Genomic DNA, 15,604 nt, shown 5'->3' on the forward strand with positions numbered 1-15,604 from the left:
CCTGTTCTCCCTATGTTACCTCCCCCAACCGAAATGATCACTGGGTTTAGGAGCGCCCCCCCCTAAATACTGCTTGAAGCTGACTCTTCCTATCCTGCTTCTTATAGCTGTCTTAAGGCGTTTGTCATTTTTCAGGTGGTAATAGTTTTCTTACTCATTTCATTGCTTCCAATCTCATTTCCTTTCCAGTGCACGCTCCACACTGAAGCCAAATGACCATTATGAAAAGCATATCTAAATGCATTAAATCTCAGCTTTAATATAATGCATTGATTTCACTTGGCTTCAGGATAAAGTCAAAACACCTTAGCTTGGGGCAAGACTCTTCATCCGGCCTCTGTCCAATCTCCAGGCTCTGTCTGCCACTCCTCCATAGCTTACTCCCTCCAGCACTATGGAGGTCCTTGCTGTTTGCTAGATGGACCATGCTAACCTACCAAGGCTTACAAGTATGTTTCTATTTTCCTCCCTGTCTCAGCCCTCTCTATGTGGGCACACTTATTATAGCACAGAACGGGATATATTATAATAAGCAGCTTACTTTGTTTCTTCTAGTGCCACCCTGTGAACTACTCAAGGATAGGCACTTGCCCTTACTTCTGTAGTATCAATTACTGGCACATTATAGATGTTTGATAAATATTTACTAATGGTGCATTTTAGCTCTTATCACGCTACCAATGCCATCCAACAGAACTTTCTGAGGTGATGGAAACATTCTACGTCAGTGCTGTCTGATGTGGTAGCCACTAGCATGAAATGTGGCCAGTGCGACTTGAAGAACTGAATTTTTAATTTATTAATTTTAATTAATTGAAATAGCTATGTGTGGCTGGTGACTGTCATGTGGGACACACAGCTCTCTACTGTGTAACTCCTTGGTTCTTCATCTATAATTCCCAATAAACTCTTTGAAGGCAGGATCCATTTCTTCCTGTGCCTTGCACAGCATACAGTAAATAATACATGAATATGTGAATGAACAAGCTATTTAAGAAGGATAGAGTTTTATCTGTTTAAAACAGTCTAGGTGAGCTTTTGCTTAAGGTAAGGAGAGTGTATTGGCAAAATTGAAACAGACCCCACGGGCTGTTCAGTTATGAGGGGCTCCATTGCCCATTGCCACAAAGCATAGCTCTCAATATCAGAGTTTGGTGAAAAGAAAAGGAATTGTTTACTTAAAGGTTATCGTCGGCAGCCGTCCGTCTCGAGAGACGATGGTGTAGCTTCTTAAGAGTCTATCTGCACCGCCGAGAATGGCTGTGCAGTTCGACTCGGGAGTGACATGGTAGTATCTGTCTCCTCCCGTGTTGAATCGACATCTTGCGATGACGCTGAAGCTACAGAGCCTGGGCAGGGTGATATGGAGGGTCTGCTGTTGCCCATGCAGCAGACCCCCCCTCTCTTCGCAGCTGAAGGGTCCAAGGGAAAGACGGAGTCAATACAGCTTGGCTTCAGGTGCGCCGCAGGAGTTGCCGGTGTTGACTATAACGTCAAACCGCCTTAGGGACTCCGGCTCCGGATTTTCTGTCGGGGTTTACTCCCTTAGCCTTTCCCCTGAAGAGGTATGCCGCAAGGCAGCGGAGGTTTTTTGGAGTCAGAGTTTTCCTTAAAGGTTATACAGCTTTAGATTAATGGTGGATTTCTGGCGTTGTCTTACTTTCTTTAACACACCCATAAACACATAGTTCTGGTTCCCCCTGCCAAACCAGGCTAGTTTTAGAATAGAAAAGTCCTTCTAGGAAAATAGAGGTCCATGGATTTCCCAGACACAGGTCAGCTTTACTGGCAGCTCCCAATCATTTGTGCCAGACTGGGGAGGTTTTATCTGTGTTGTGGTGTTTTTTAGCTCTTATTCCAGAACCATGTGGTTCTCTTTCAGCCTGTGCGGCTCTCCCCTTCTACCTCCTTGAAAACCACGTGGAGTTCCCCCCTTAATGGCTGCCACCTCATTTTTAAATGCCTGACTGCAGCCTGTGACACAGTGGCTATATGGTGACCAGTGGCGCCCACTCGTAGAATTTCCATAGGCCCCATAAGCTTTGTGTCACCATTCTACTGTCAATGTCCCTCCCATTTCCTTGACACCCAGAAGGACCAAAGCTATTTGCATAACTAAGACACTAGCCACCTGCCATAGATATGCAAAAGAATCTCTTAGGAACAATAAGTGTGCTCCACTGAGTCCTATTCCCTATTCCCCAAACCAGAGGCTCTAGGGAATTTTTGGCCCCTCCCCCCAACTCTGTAACAAAATGATCTCTCAAAGACCATTTAAATCTTACAGTTTAAGATAGAAAAATCTTAAGATATGAAAGAGTAATACTTTTTCTTCACAAAGTACATGAGCATGAAAGCTGCAGATTGATTTCCAAACTGTGGACACACATTTAGCATACTCAGGTCCAACCCAAACAAGTACGAACTATGAATTCAGTGACTGCACACCGGTTCCCATGGTTCAGATAGCCTTAACGGAGCTATCACTTCAGTTCACTTAAGACCTAGAAGTATACAACATTAGAATTCTAAGATAAAAAGGAAAAAAGTCACATTATGCTTCAATACCAATTTCTAAGAGTAGGAAATAAGATTATTTATATACATACAAGCATAAAATTTGAAAAAGGAGAAATTCTCCCTGGAGTAGTAGAGAAAGGGCCTTTTTAAAGCCCCGTTGTAAGTCATCGGTCTAGAATTAAGAAATTAAACTATTTAGATGTTAATATCAGTTTCCACCAATCTACCAGAATTATTTGTTCAATAATTTTGATAGGAAATTGAAAAAACTCAAACTGGATTGAATTGAATTTCTTGAAAAGTTTTGCCAATTGATTTCCTTCTATTTTTTGAAATATACAGCAATATTCTTCCAATGGAGCTACAGGAGGGCAGGCAAATCTTCTGGGGTCCTTGTAGGGTTATAACCAGCTTTCAGGGGTCCTCTGACCCATAGATGTCTGTGTGCACTTTATCACCTACTTTCAAGTTAGATTTATCTTGAGGTCAGAACCCTGTTCTGCCACCAGATGGCCACGGAAGGGCAGTGTTCTCAGCCAACCCTCCGCTCCCCCGCAAACAGGAAGGGGGAGTTGGCTGAACAAGCAGAATCATCACTACTGTCAGTACAACTTCCAATCCCTAGTATGGAGAGAAGTAACGTTTCCCCTTTGAGATGTGGTGAACAGCAACCAGTTTAAACTACAGTATTCCCTCACTTATCATGGGTATTACATTCTAGACCTCCCCACGATAGGTGAAAATCCACAAAGTAGGAACCTTACATTTATCTTAGTATTTATATATATTTTAGGGCTTTATAAACCTTCCCACACACTTATAAACCATTCCCAGTCCCTTATTAACCTTTCCCACTCCCTTATTAATCTTTTTCACACTTTTATACACACTACTTATGTTCTTAAACATATTCTGCACTCTTAAACCTACATAACTTTAGCAACATACATATACAGTACCACAAAATCCTGTGATATAGTGAAAAATCTGCGATAAATAATTAAATATAATATTTTTTTAAATCTCTCAATACAGTGAGGCTGCAATAAGTGAACCGCGATATAGAGAGGAACTGCTGTACTAGGCTCAACAGCTGAAGTAATATCTAATGGTTCTGTCATTTTATTGAACTAAACAATGAAAGGATCTCAAAATTAAGCAAGCTCAAAATAAGAATGAGTGTGGCCCTTTCCTCCGCATTCTTGTCAACACTTGTCATTTGTGGACCTATTCTGACAAGTGTGAGGTGATGGCTCACTGTTTTAATTTGCATCTCTCTGATGATTAGTGATGTGGAGCATCTTTTCATGTCTATTGATGATAGCTGTATATCCTCTGTGGAGAAGTGTTTATTTAGATCCTCTGCTCATTTTTTAAAATTAGATTGTTTGTTTTTTTAGGTGTTGAGCAGTATGAGTTCTTTATAAATTGTGGGTGTTAACCCCTTATCAGCTGTATTGTTGGCGAATATATTCTCATATTTAGTAGATTGGGCGCATCTTTTGTTATTCACAATAAGCCCCTTTCAACCTTATCTGAGTTTATGGCAATGCGGTACCTCTTGGAGGCTGGGATCTGGTTGTCACAGTAGTCAGCCATATTGTGGTTAGAGGGCTGGAATTTTCAGCCCACTTCCTGGTCTTTAGGGAGCAGAAGAGGAGTTGGGGACAGAGCTAACAACAATGCCCAGTGATTGAACCAAGGGTGCCTACATAGTGGAACTTCCCTAAAAACTCTGAAGAAGGGTCCCGAAGAGCCTCCAGGCTGGTGAAGGCATTCATGGGCTGAGAGGATGGTGCATTCTAAGCTCCACAGGGACTCCTCCAGACCTTGCCCCAGATACCCCTTCACCTGGCGGTTCATCTGTATCCTTTATAAGAGCCATTATCCGTCGGCAGCTGTCCATCTCGAGAGACGATGGTGTAGCTTCTTAAGAGTCTATCTGCACCGCCGAGAATGGTTGTGCAGTCCGACTAGGGAGTGACACGGTATCTGTCTCCTCCCGTGTTGAATCGACATCTTGCAATGACGCTGGAGTGTCCTCTCCAGTGAAGCTGAAGCTACAGAGCCTGGGCAGGGTGATATGGAGGGTCTGCTGTTGCCCATGCAGCAGACCCCCCCTCTCTTCGCAGCTGAAGGGTCCAAGGGAAAGACGGAGTCAATACAGCTTGGCTTCAGGTGCGCCGCAGGAGTTGCCGGTGTTGACTACAACGTCAAACCGCCTTAGGGACTCTGGCTCCGGATTTTCTGTCGGGGTTTACTCCCTTAGCCTTTCCCCTGAAGAGGTATGCTGCAAGGCAGCGGAGGTTTTTTGGAGTCAGAGTTTTCCTTCTCTGATGTGCCCTGACTGGAAGATCGAACCAGCGACACTTAGCTTGCAGGCCAACGCTCAATCCACTGAGCCAAACCAGCCAGGGGGATAGAGCCATTATAATACACCAGTAACAGTTGAAGAAAGTGTTTCCCTGAGTCTTGTGAGCCATGATAACAAATCATCAAACCTGAGGAGGGGTCATGGGACCCTCAAGTTTGTAGTCAAGTTGGAAAGAAGTGATAGTAGCCTGGGGATCCATGACTTGAGGTTTACATCTATAATTGGGGGCCAATTTGTGGGACTGAGTCTGCACTAACTCCAGATAGGTAGTATCAGAAAAAAAAAGAATTAAATTTTAGGATAACCAGTATTTTAAAGAAATTTAACTTGTAAACAAGATCATCAAAAGTAAAATAAAATGAAAGGAGGTGTCCAACTTACCCATGATGTCGTTCATGCGACCCAGTGAGAAATTATCTGAAATATCTAATAACATGACAAAATCAAGTGCGGCTGGGGGAAGAGGCACTTCTTGGGTAGCTGTAGGATCGACAGCCAGTGTGTGTTTTTGCGCTTTCTTTCCCTGCAGTTCTATGAGGGTTCTGTTGCAGCCTGTGAGAGCTTCCTCCAGAAGCTTTGCTTGGTTTAACGTCATGGGAAAACCATCCAGGACCCAGCCTTGATCCACAGGTATCTGACTACGTGAAAAACAGACATGCCATAAACATCTCGGTAGATACAAGTACTTCGGAAATAATAATACAATTAATCTTGCCCTTATCTTTCTTTCAATTCCATAACCTCCTCTGGTATGAATCTTATTTCTTTATAGCTAAAGGTAGGTTAACTAATCATTCACTGGTTTACAATCCTTCTGTGGGTGCCTGCTGCCCACCAAGTCGATTGCAGAGGTCATAACATGGTATTTAAAACCAACTGGACACAACTTACTTACCTAGAACGTCTTCTCTCCCACAACTTTGAGCTGTTTACTTCGAACAAACTGATGTCCTCACTGTTATATAAGTATGGATGAGTATGAATTGCATTTTCTAGCTTGTGTTCACAGGCAGTTTCTCTATGAACCTATTTCTTCTATACACAGTGGGATAACACCTCACAGGGTGGATGTGAGAATGGGCTGAAATGGTACATTTTAAGACCTCAGTGCAGGGGTTAGCACGTGGTGGATATTCACTATGCCAACCCAGGAACTTCTTCCTACCGCCCGTCCCCCACCAGCATGGAGTTATCCCTCCCTGATCTGAATGCCTCTGGCTCTCCATCCCTTCACTCCACACCTGATGATTATTATATTGCAACTTAGAAAAATTCAAGCTAGACTTACTTATCTTATTAATTTATAAGTTGGGTGAGGACCCTCGGTGCCGCATCCTGTATGGAGAACAGTTGCTCTCAGGACTATTTTGGTGCTTTAAATTGGAACACAACGTGAAATGGGCATAAACTTCAATTTTGCTCTTCTAAACCTCTAATTTATGCAAAATCGAGATTTTGGTGTTTGGATTAAAAGTGATGATCTTGTTTCTTTCTCTGTTAGGACAATGAAGTGCAGGAAAAGACTGCTTTTTTGCTTTATAACTTGTGCAGAGTGTGGTAAAGCACTCTGCAAAATGGGTTTGTGGATCCCTTGGCCTAAGGTGGAGAAGTCTCCTGAGCACCTCCCAGGTCTGGATGGTCTCTCCTCCACCCACGGTCTCAGCAGCTACTCCAGACGGAAGAGGAGGTCAAGGTCACACTTGTTCAGCTGCAGCATTAGGACACCAGGCCACCTGGAGCAAGAAGACCTGGGCCTTGGCTCTGACTACGCTACTAACCGGATCCATGACTGGACTGCATCACTGGGTTGCCTGCCACGGGCCTTACTTTCCTCATTGACAAAGGATGGGTTTGGATTGGGTGAAAGAATTTCGAAGTGACCACAGAGCTGGGGAGGTGGCTCAGGGGTGACGGAACGGTGGATGGAGGAAAGAGAAGTTCTGACAATGGTGATGTGCCCACACACATGCTAGCTCCCCTGAAGCCAAAGCTAAGATCTGCTTTACAGCTGTTTTTTTTCTTATACAGTCTTTTGTTTTGAACAAGGAGTCCCGCAGGTAAAACATATTTTGTGCCACTTCTGAGATGAGATCCCTTCCAGCTCTGAGGGGGAGCGTCCCTGTGACCCGATTTCTCCAGCGCTGCATTCAAGAAGCAATCGTTCCAAGACCCATCACAACTGAAGGACGGGCGGCCACTCCAGATGCAGATCACACCTTCCTAAAAGCCCCTTCCCCGCCTGCCTCAGGCTCACTGCTTCCCACTTGGCGCCGCTGCCCCGAAGCTACTTCCTCACCCACCCAAGCTCCCCAAACCCTTCCCAGTAGCCTTTTTGATTCTCTTTTTTCCCATCTTGCTAACAAGCCTCATCTCTTTCTTATATATATCAGCTGAGCTTCTATGGCTTCTTTTAATTTGTCCGTTTCCTGCATTACCAAGGAGGGCCGGGGAGAATCCTTTATCCTTGGAAAGGACAAAAATTAGAGAATTATAGCCTATTTTGATGTTTGTTCATCCCATCACGTACCACCTCTGTGCTACGCACATAATTATTTCTTGCCCATGCAGCTCTGCTTTCTCGCTGCTTTCTCACCCACCACTGCCCAATGTTTGGATCCCTGGGTTCACCCCCTCCTTCCGGAACACAACCAAGGGAGCACATTGAGGTAGCCCACAGTCAGGGTTTCTCCACTCCATTCCATGTCCCTAGGCTTTGCCAAGTAGAATCTGATTTCTCCTTGAATTTCCCACATGGAATAGCAACTGACCTGAATTCACATCTGGGTGAACAAAGTCGTGGTTGGTAAAGGGGGAAATGAAATAAATCACAAAGTATATCTTGATCTTGCAGTATGTTTTTTATGTAGATAAGTAGTATTCATTCAACTTTAAAAATAAAAATATTTCTATATTACTTTTATACATCTCTATATGGTAGAGAATATATTAAATAGATGCAAAATAATACCTACTTAATAGCATTTACCAGGATGCTAACTAATAACAGGTCAGGAACGCTTTTTCCTTTCTTCAGCATCTTTTCTGATCTTGCCCCAAGCTGAGCACGCACCGTGAGCTGTGAAAATAAACAATGGGTGCTGATTTAAAAGTCAGATTCCAAATATTTGGAGGCAAAAAACATTAAATGGTCATGTTCTCTGGTGAAGACACCAACTGAGAATTTTGGAGTCAGCCAGGCATTTCAGGAATCTGCATATGCAGATTTTGAGGTTCTCCCTATGGGGCTTCCTCCCTTCCAAGATCTTCCTCTTTTATTTTCAGCACCCCAACTTCATCCTCTGATACTTCAAATCAAAAAGAATGAGGCCTTCTGCTTGGTTCCAGCAACTCAAGCCATGCAGCCGGGGTAACCTGCAGAGGCTGCAGCGGGGCGTGCCTCCAGGGTAACCTGCAGAGGCTGCAGCCTTCCAGGGTAAACTGCAGAAGCGTGGCTCTTGTCCTGCGACATTCTCTTCATGTGACACCACCATACATTTTCTGTCTGGTTTTTGCTGCTCGCTTGTTGCTGCTTTGCTTTTTTGCCACCTGCTTTCGGCCTCAAATAGTAAGCTTTTCTATTTCACTCAGCCTTAGAATGTTCGCCAAGAATGTTACCTTAGAATGGGTTGGCTCAACAAAGCCACTCTGTATCACCAGCAACTTCCCTAGGGTCTGTTCTTAACTCGGCCACGAGAGTGAGCACTTCAGGTAGAATGATAGTACATCTCTGCTCCAGACCCTGCAAAGACTCCTCCTTTGACTCCAAATGTCTTAATCATTCCCCGCGAGGCCGTGGCTGACCTGAGTCTTCTCCCTTTCCATGAATCTCTCTCTGCCCTTCTCTCAGTCCTCACCCACCTCGATGCCAGGCACCTTTCTGCCTCACGGTGGTCACCCAGCTGTTCTCGCTGACCCTCTCAATCTTCTTGCAGCCTGCTTAAACTCCGCTTTCTCAAGGAGGCCGACCCCGTGGGAGCCAGGAGGCGCCCCTTGTCCCAGGCCTGTGTCCCTGATCCCTCTGCTCTGCTCCACGCCTTAATCTTCTCTCCGGGCAGCATCACCATCTAATCGACCACAGAATTCCCTTATTTATGTGTTTGTGGTTTATCTGTTTTCCTCTATTAAAACGTAAACTCCATAAGGTCCAAGAACGCTGTCTTTTTTGTTCAGTGATAGATCCCAAGTCATTATAACAGCGTATGAATCAAAGTATGTCCTTTGAATTGAACTGAATATGGGGTTTGTGGGGCATGTAACTCAATAAATGTAAATATAAAAAATACAGTTAGCCTTGCTGATAATTTATATTTCCAGTACATAGAGTACAAATTACAAGATTCCCTTCATCACTTTCTCTAAACTCATTTCCCTCCCTATTTGGTCATCATGTTTACAGTTTGGTATATATCCTTCCAAAACTTTCTCTCTTTAAACAGTTTGAAATCTAAATATTATACAATTTGTCCATGATAAAATACATAAAAAAGTAATAAAATATAATAAAAATAAAGTAAATGAAATTCCACTTGGTTAATCTGGTCATTCTATTCGATGACAAAAAATGTTTCCATTTACAGCAAAGCACTAAAGATAAGTTTCCATTAAAAACAATAGTGAGTGAATTTTTGTAAACATTGTTTCACAGAGTAATAAGATATTCTGTAGGGTCACCAATAAGACTAAGGATTAATTTTGGAAAAGTCTTTAAATGTAAAGAGAGTCTGAAAGAAAATAAAAGTCACAAATTAACAGGTAAAGAGAAACACATAAATAAAAATTTGGCATTAAGTCTAAAATTTAAAAAAATGTGTTTCTTGGCAAAAATGAATATCAATTTCCACTGTTTCAGATATGAATAATATTAACAATATAAAGAATATCAAATATTTCACTAATATTTCACCATCAGATTTACTTCAAACCAAAGAGGAACCCAATGGTATTTCATTCTGCCTGAAGACACAATCAAAAACCAAGGAAGTGTGACACATTTCAATATATGAGGATCCCAAATTAGATTACAATACTTACTTTAGAGAAACTATCACTTGATTCGACTTCTTCAGATGTTGACGCTTTCCTTGTGTCAGAGCCTAGCAACAGGAAAAGTGGTAAGAACAAACTGCAGTATTTGGCCGTCTATGGTTTAGGACATGTGGGTCATTGGATCCGGCTATGCCTGAGATACTCGGAGGCAGGAAGTAATAGAATTATCACAGCATGCCCTGTACCCTCACTCCAATGGTAAAATCCTGGCCTCTGTGTGGCTGGGTGTTTCCCAACTCCTTCCTTCCGGTATGGCTCACTCATGACAATATCTTCTTGAACACTTAGGGTTTTCTTTTCAGAAACCAAGTGGGGTTTTCCTTTCAGAAAACAAGCCAAGTTTCTCAAGAAATGTTAAAAGTTTAATTCTTTACATTTTTATTTTCCTGGATTATCTAGTTTTAAGTAACAAACAAAGTCTATAAGTAAACTCTAGAAGCCAGAGAGGATTGGGGTGAAATTCTAAGGATATATACAGTTTTCAGAATCCATTTGTAATTACTGTACTTCTGCAACAAAATAGGTTATACAGTCTTAGATTAAAAATCAATTAAACTATCTGGAAGGAACAAACAACTAAAATAAGGGGAGGATTAGCTCCTTCTGAAAGATGGAAAACTTGACTAATTTAGGGGATTTGCATGCTCACAGGGAGTCTACACACTATCCACTGGCGAAGCGAGAATGGTGATAGCACGGGTGGATCTGAACTTCATTCTAGAGAGCGAAGAAACTAGTGAATATGGCAAGGCCTTCACTAGCACAAATAGAAAATATACTTGAGGATTAAAATTGTTTTCAATCCATGGTTCTACCAAGGATCTGGAGGACTGAAGCCCAGATCTCTAGGGAGCTAATTTTTTTATCAGGTTTGGGAAGCTTGGTTCTATTTGTCTTGCCCAAGGTTAGGAATGAACTGAGTGTTATCTGAGGAACCACTCACTGTTCAGGGGAGCTGAAGAGACCAGACCCCGAAGCCTCCCTCAACACCGTGAACAAAGCAGTAGCATGCAGAGGGGGCTCCAACAGTACCCACTCACCAGACCTGTGCAGCTGAAAGGAAACAACGAAATCCTGTCTTCCTGCAAAGCCCGGAAGACGGAGGATGATGTATGCTGGTGGTTTTTATAAACACAACAAAACTGAGCAACTTCAATACTTGCAGGAGTATGAAAAGATTCCTTATCATTTTTGTCTCTTATCCCCAGTTGTAGACAAAGGTTAAGGATGTCTGTATTTATTTTGCTCTGTCTGTCAAATGACCATGTAGACAACTATGTGAAACTCCCTTGTCTCCCCTTTCTTTCCCTGAAAGCATGTTTGTGCTCACAAACATGTGCTTGCTATCTGTCTGTCACTCTAATGTCAATGATGGATGATCTACTTTGATATTTTACTTACTAAGTGCAGTTTTATCTTCTGGTTCTGGTAATGCTTCATCTGAAACTGGATCAGCTGAACATTTATTTTGCAGGTCCTTTGGGGGAGAACACACACATGGACATATTTTTAATATTGTTATATTTTAATAGCATTCTTAATTTTATTTCTATAAGTAAGGTCTGAAAAAAATGTGCTATTTTATCTAAGACAGAAATGATAGACAGAGTCTGACTAATTTCCGGAAAGAAACAAAATTTAAGGATAACAGTGCTTACGGAAACACACAGTAACCTGCGGTGGAATGTCTTTCAATTGGTCGTTAATTACTATGTAAAATACAGCAACTGCCATTTTGAAAATACAAGGGAAGCTGAGAAAGAAGTGGAGTTTATGGAAACCTATCTTAGAAAGATAAGTCCTGGAGGTGGCAGTGATAGCCAGCCGAATGGGAAATAAAGACAGACATGCGCATAGTCTAGCACACTGGAGGTTAGATCATGAAGAGCACCACAACATGGAAAACAGAGCAGCCCACAATGAAGAAAAGTCCCAGTTATTGTTGGAATTCATGGTTAAATTATGCTTATTTTGCAGCTTGTGCAAATGACCTGAATTATATTCTTGGTTAATTTACTCCATTGCAGGGGTAGCATGAGGTAGGGGAAGGAGTACTGAATTCAGAACCTGGGATCCCAGTCACGGCCTAGACATTAACAAGCCTTCAGACCCCAGTCAAATTATGCTTAGGGTTTCTACTGTCTCCCTGATAAAATGCGGGACTGGGCCACACCGTGCTTCTCAAGGTGGGGCCATATTCTCTTATTTCCTGCCCTAGAATCTTCATGCAAGAATGTAGCAAGACCCAGTAATGATGGGAATGTGATGCTGGTTAACCTCCCTCCCACCCCCATCTCCCCACATGGACATCTATAAGTTTAGATCAGAGATCTGCCAATTATGACCTATGGACCAAATTTGGGGGGTGGGGTGACTGTTTTTATATGGTCCCCAGGCACATAAAACTCCACAAGACACCATTGTGAGCTTAGTGACTAAGCCGAGTGTCCCTCTCTGCCCCTGTCCCCGCTCAGCTCTAGCACTGGCCTCGGGCTCCCACTACATGATGGGGACTCTGCTGTTGGCCTGGCCGCTGCCAGGCTCTCAGTAGTAGAATCTCACTCCGGGAGCTGGTGTCTTGGTGAACTCTCCCACAGTACTCACCCTCCTCCCCTCCACCCCCTTGAAATTCAGCCCTTCCACCCCCTCACCATCAGTGGCTCTTTCCTGAGAAGAGTGTCTCCAGCTGAAGGTGACTGTCGGGCACAAAGCCAACCCACTCCCCTGGGCGGCCCGCCCAGGGAAACCAGTGGTGGTGGATCGGGGTAGATTTCTCTCTTATTATGTAAGCACCCCCTAATACCATTGATTTTGCCTTTTGGCCCATAAGATCTACAATATTTACTCTCATGACCTTTAGAGGAAAGTTCAGCAATCTCTGGTCTAGAAGATCTCTTAGATTCCACCCAGCTTCACATCTCCTATGCGAGGTGCAAGAAAAATAACTAAAATCACACTTGCCTGGCTTCCGTTGCTATGCAGATCTGGCAGAACCTTTCCTTTGGCTTCATTCTGAACTGGCAGGGCCTCACTGACTGTCTCATTGTCATGAAATGCTTGGACAGCTTCTTGGAGAAGAGTGTCAATAGAAAGTACCTGAATAGGAAAGTCTGAAGTACAAAAGGCAGTTTAGGAAATTGGCAACACTGTCCTTCTATGTTGGCTGTCCCCTCTCACGCTGTCTTTGGGGCACCCTAGAGCTATCTGCTGGATCAAGCTGTTTATTATTATTATTATTATTATTATTATTATTATTATTATTATTATTATTTTAGAATTCACAGAAGATAAAATTAACTGTTCTCACCATTCTAAAAGACACACTTCAGTGGTATTGAGGTTATTCACAATGTTGTTCAACCATCGCCACAATCTTGTTGCAGAAAATTTTCATCATCCAAAAAGGAAAACCATTAGGGAGTCACTTCCTATCACCCTACCCCTGTCATGGCAACAGCTAGTTTGTTTTCTATGGATTTGCCTATTCTGGATATTTCCTATCAGTGGAATCATACAATATGTGGCCTTTGTGCCTGAGTTCTTTCACTTAGCAACATGTTTTCAAGGTTCATACACATTGCAGCATATATCAGTACCTCACTCCTTCCTATGGATAAATAATATTCCATTGTATGCATATACCATGTTTTGTCATCCATCAGGTGATGGACATTTGGATTAGCTCCAATTTTTGGCTATTATCAATAAGACTGCTATGAATATTCCTATACCAGGATTTTTTTTTTCTTTTTTTGAACACCTGTTTTCTATCCTTTTGGGTATATACCCAGTAGTGGAATTGCTGAGGTCATATGGTAACTCTTTAACTCATTAAGAAACCATCAAACTGCTTTCCAAAATGGGTCTACCATTTTACATTCTCACAAGCAATGTATTCCAATATCTCTACATCCTTACCAACACTTATCATTTTCCATTTTGTCAAAAAAAAATTATACCTCTTACAGTAAATGTGTGGTGGCATCTCATTGTGATTTTTTCAAATTGCTTTTTAAGAAGGTCTTTTTAATGTCTCAGTAATGGCCTCCTACCTTCTCTGCCTTGAAATGGTACAAGATGGATTGGCCTCAGTGCAAACCTTGAGCTTTGCAGTGAAAAACACTAATGATATTGTATTAATAAATACTCATCAAACAGATGAAAACCTGTGATTTTGCTTCTAATTGAAAAAAGCTTTTACAGAAAAAGCCAAAGTTTCATTAAAAACAGAGAACACAACAAACATGAAGATTTAAAATTATTACATTAAGTGGATTTCTCTTGTATTTGTGACAAACTATTAATATCCTACGTCACCTATTGGTAAAGTAAGTAAAATCTATCAGGAAGAATTTAAGACTTGTTTTTTCTATTTATACTGTGCGTCATCATTATAGAGCAGCTCCATATAACCAGATTTGTCTGGGACAGTCACAGTTTATGACTCTTTATTTCTAAGTGTCTCCCTTGGACAACAAATTATTTGATCATTTTATTATAAAATTCTTGATGGCAGATATTCCTAATACATCAGCAGATCCTCGTGTATATTTCCTATAGACACAGCCATTTGCAGCTACAGTCAATGTTAATAGAATCTAATAATTACAAACATAAAAATCAATTCTACCTTTTTGTAGAAACTTTAGAACTGTAGTTTTTCCACTCAATGTTTTCCCCAATATGCACCCTTTAATAGCAAATGAGGGTAATTCAGGTACTGTTGACTCAGCTTGAGGGGGAAAAGCTTTTTCAGTTAGCCTGTGAATCACATGGCCCAATATGCCGTTGTTGGAGGATGGTAAACGATCAACCATGTCTTCTGGTAATGCCCACTCTCTGACCATGTTCTACAAAAGAAACAGTGAAACGAACAAAAGAGTAATATCCTTAAAAAGTGGAATGTAGGCATGTAAGGAATTTGAATATTGAAAGTAAATTCAAATTATAGCAAACAAAAGCTAATCAATAAGTTAAATAATTAGATTATACAAATGAGTAATAACATGAATTAATACTTTCATATTAGAGAACAGAAAAATGAGCCCACAACATAGAAGTAGAAAAAACAAAACACCCAATTCTAAAATCCTTAACATTTTATCAAAGTAGGCATAATTAGTTAACTAAGACAAACTGTAGTCCAGGTTGAGCATTAACAATACTTAAATCCACGTTATCATCAGTAAGCAGCTAAAAAATAGTAATAGATTATCTGTTATGTTATGCAAGTACTAAGCTTGCATATTTTTTAAAGACAGGAAGATAAAAGAAAACATTCATGCCCAATATGGCATCTATGTTTAACTCCCAGTTTTCTTCGGGTTCTTGCTGAAATGATCAAACAATTAGAAAGGGAAAACAAAAAACAAACAAGCAAAAAAACCCTACAGAGCACATTCTCTGAGCAATGCTTAATAAAATTAGAAATTGAGTTTTGGGGGACTTCCAGCCAAGATGGAGGCTTAGACGGACGTGCTAGGTCTCCCTCTACAACTAGAGAGGAATACAACTACTTCAAAACAAAGGATAACTAGAAATTCCAGAAAATAAAACTACACGGAAGCCCAACATATGAAGTTATAAACCAGCGGCGCTCTTTGGGCAGGTAGGACAAGCGAAAGGGGGCGGTGCTGTTTGTGGTCACACCTGGAACAGCGGCAG

At 41.7% G+C, this 15,604-nt stretch overlaps 1 protein-coding gene across 1 annotated transcript in view; it reads right to left on the bottom strand.

Annotated features, from left to right (window-relative positions):
• Positions 1-15,604, bottom strand: part of SPEF2 (sperm flagellar and cilia associated 2) — a 154,156-nt gene that overhangs the window by 83,740 nt on the left and 54,812 nt on the right. The window contains exons 10-15 of the mRNA XM_090276176.1: positions 14,571-14,790; positions 12,896-13,050; positions 11,342-11,417; positions 9,926-9,987; positions 7,867-7,970; positions 5,276-5,532 (exon numbers count right to left, since the gene is read on the bottom strand). Coding sequence (XP_090132302.1) covers positions 5,276-5,532; positions 7,867-7,970; positions 9,926-9,987; positions 11,342-11,417; positions 12,896-13,050; positions 14,571-14,790 — 874 coding nt within the window. The remainder of the gene's footprint in view (positions 1-5,275; positions 5,533-7,866; positions 7,971-9,925; positions 9,988-11,341; positions 11,418-12,895; positions 13,051-14,570; positions 14,791-15,604) is intronic.

Source organism: Furipterus horrens, unplaced genomic scaffold, assembly GCF_987537825.1.
Source record: "Furipterus horrens unplaced genomic scaffold, mFurHor1.1.pri manual_scaffold_5, whole genome shotgun sequence".
Taxonomy (NCBI): Eukaryota; Metazoa; Chordata; class Mammalia; order Chiroptera; family Furipteridae; genus Furipterus; species Furipterus horrens.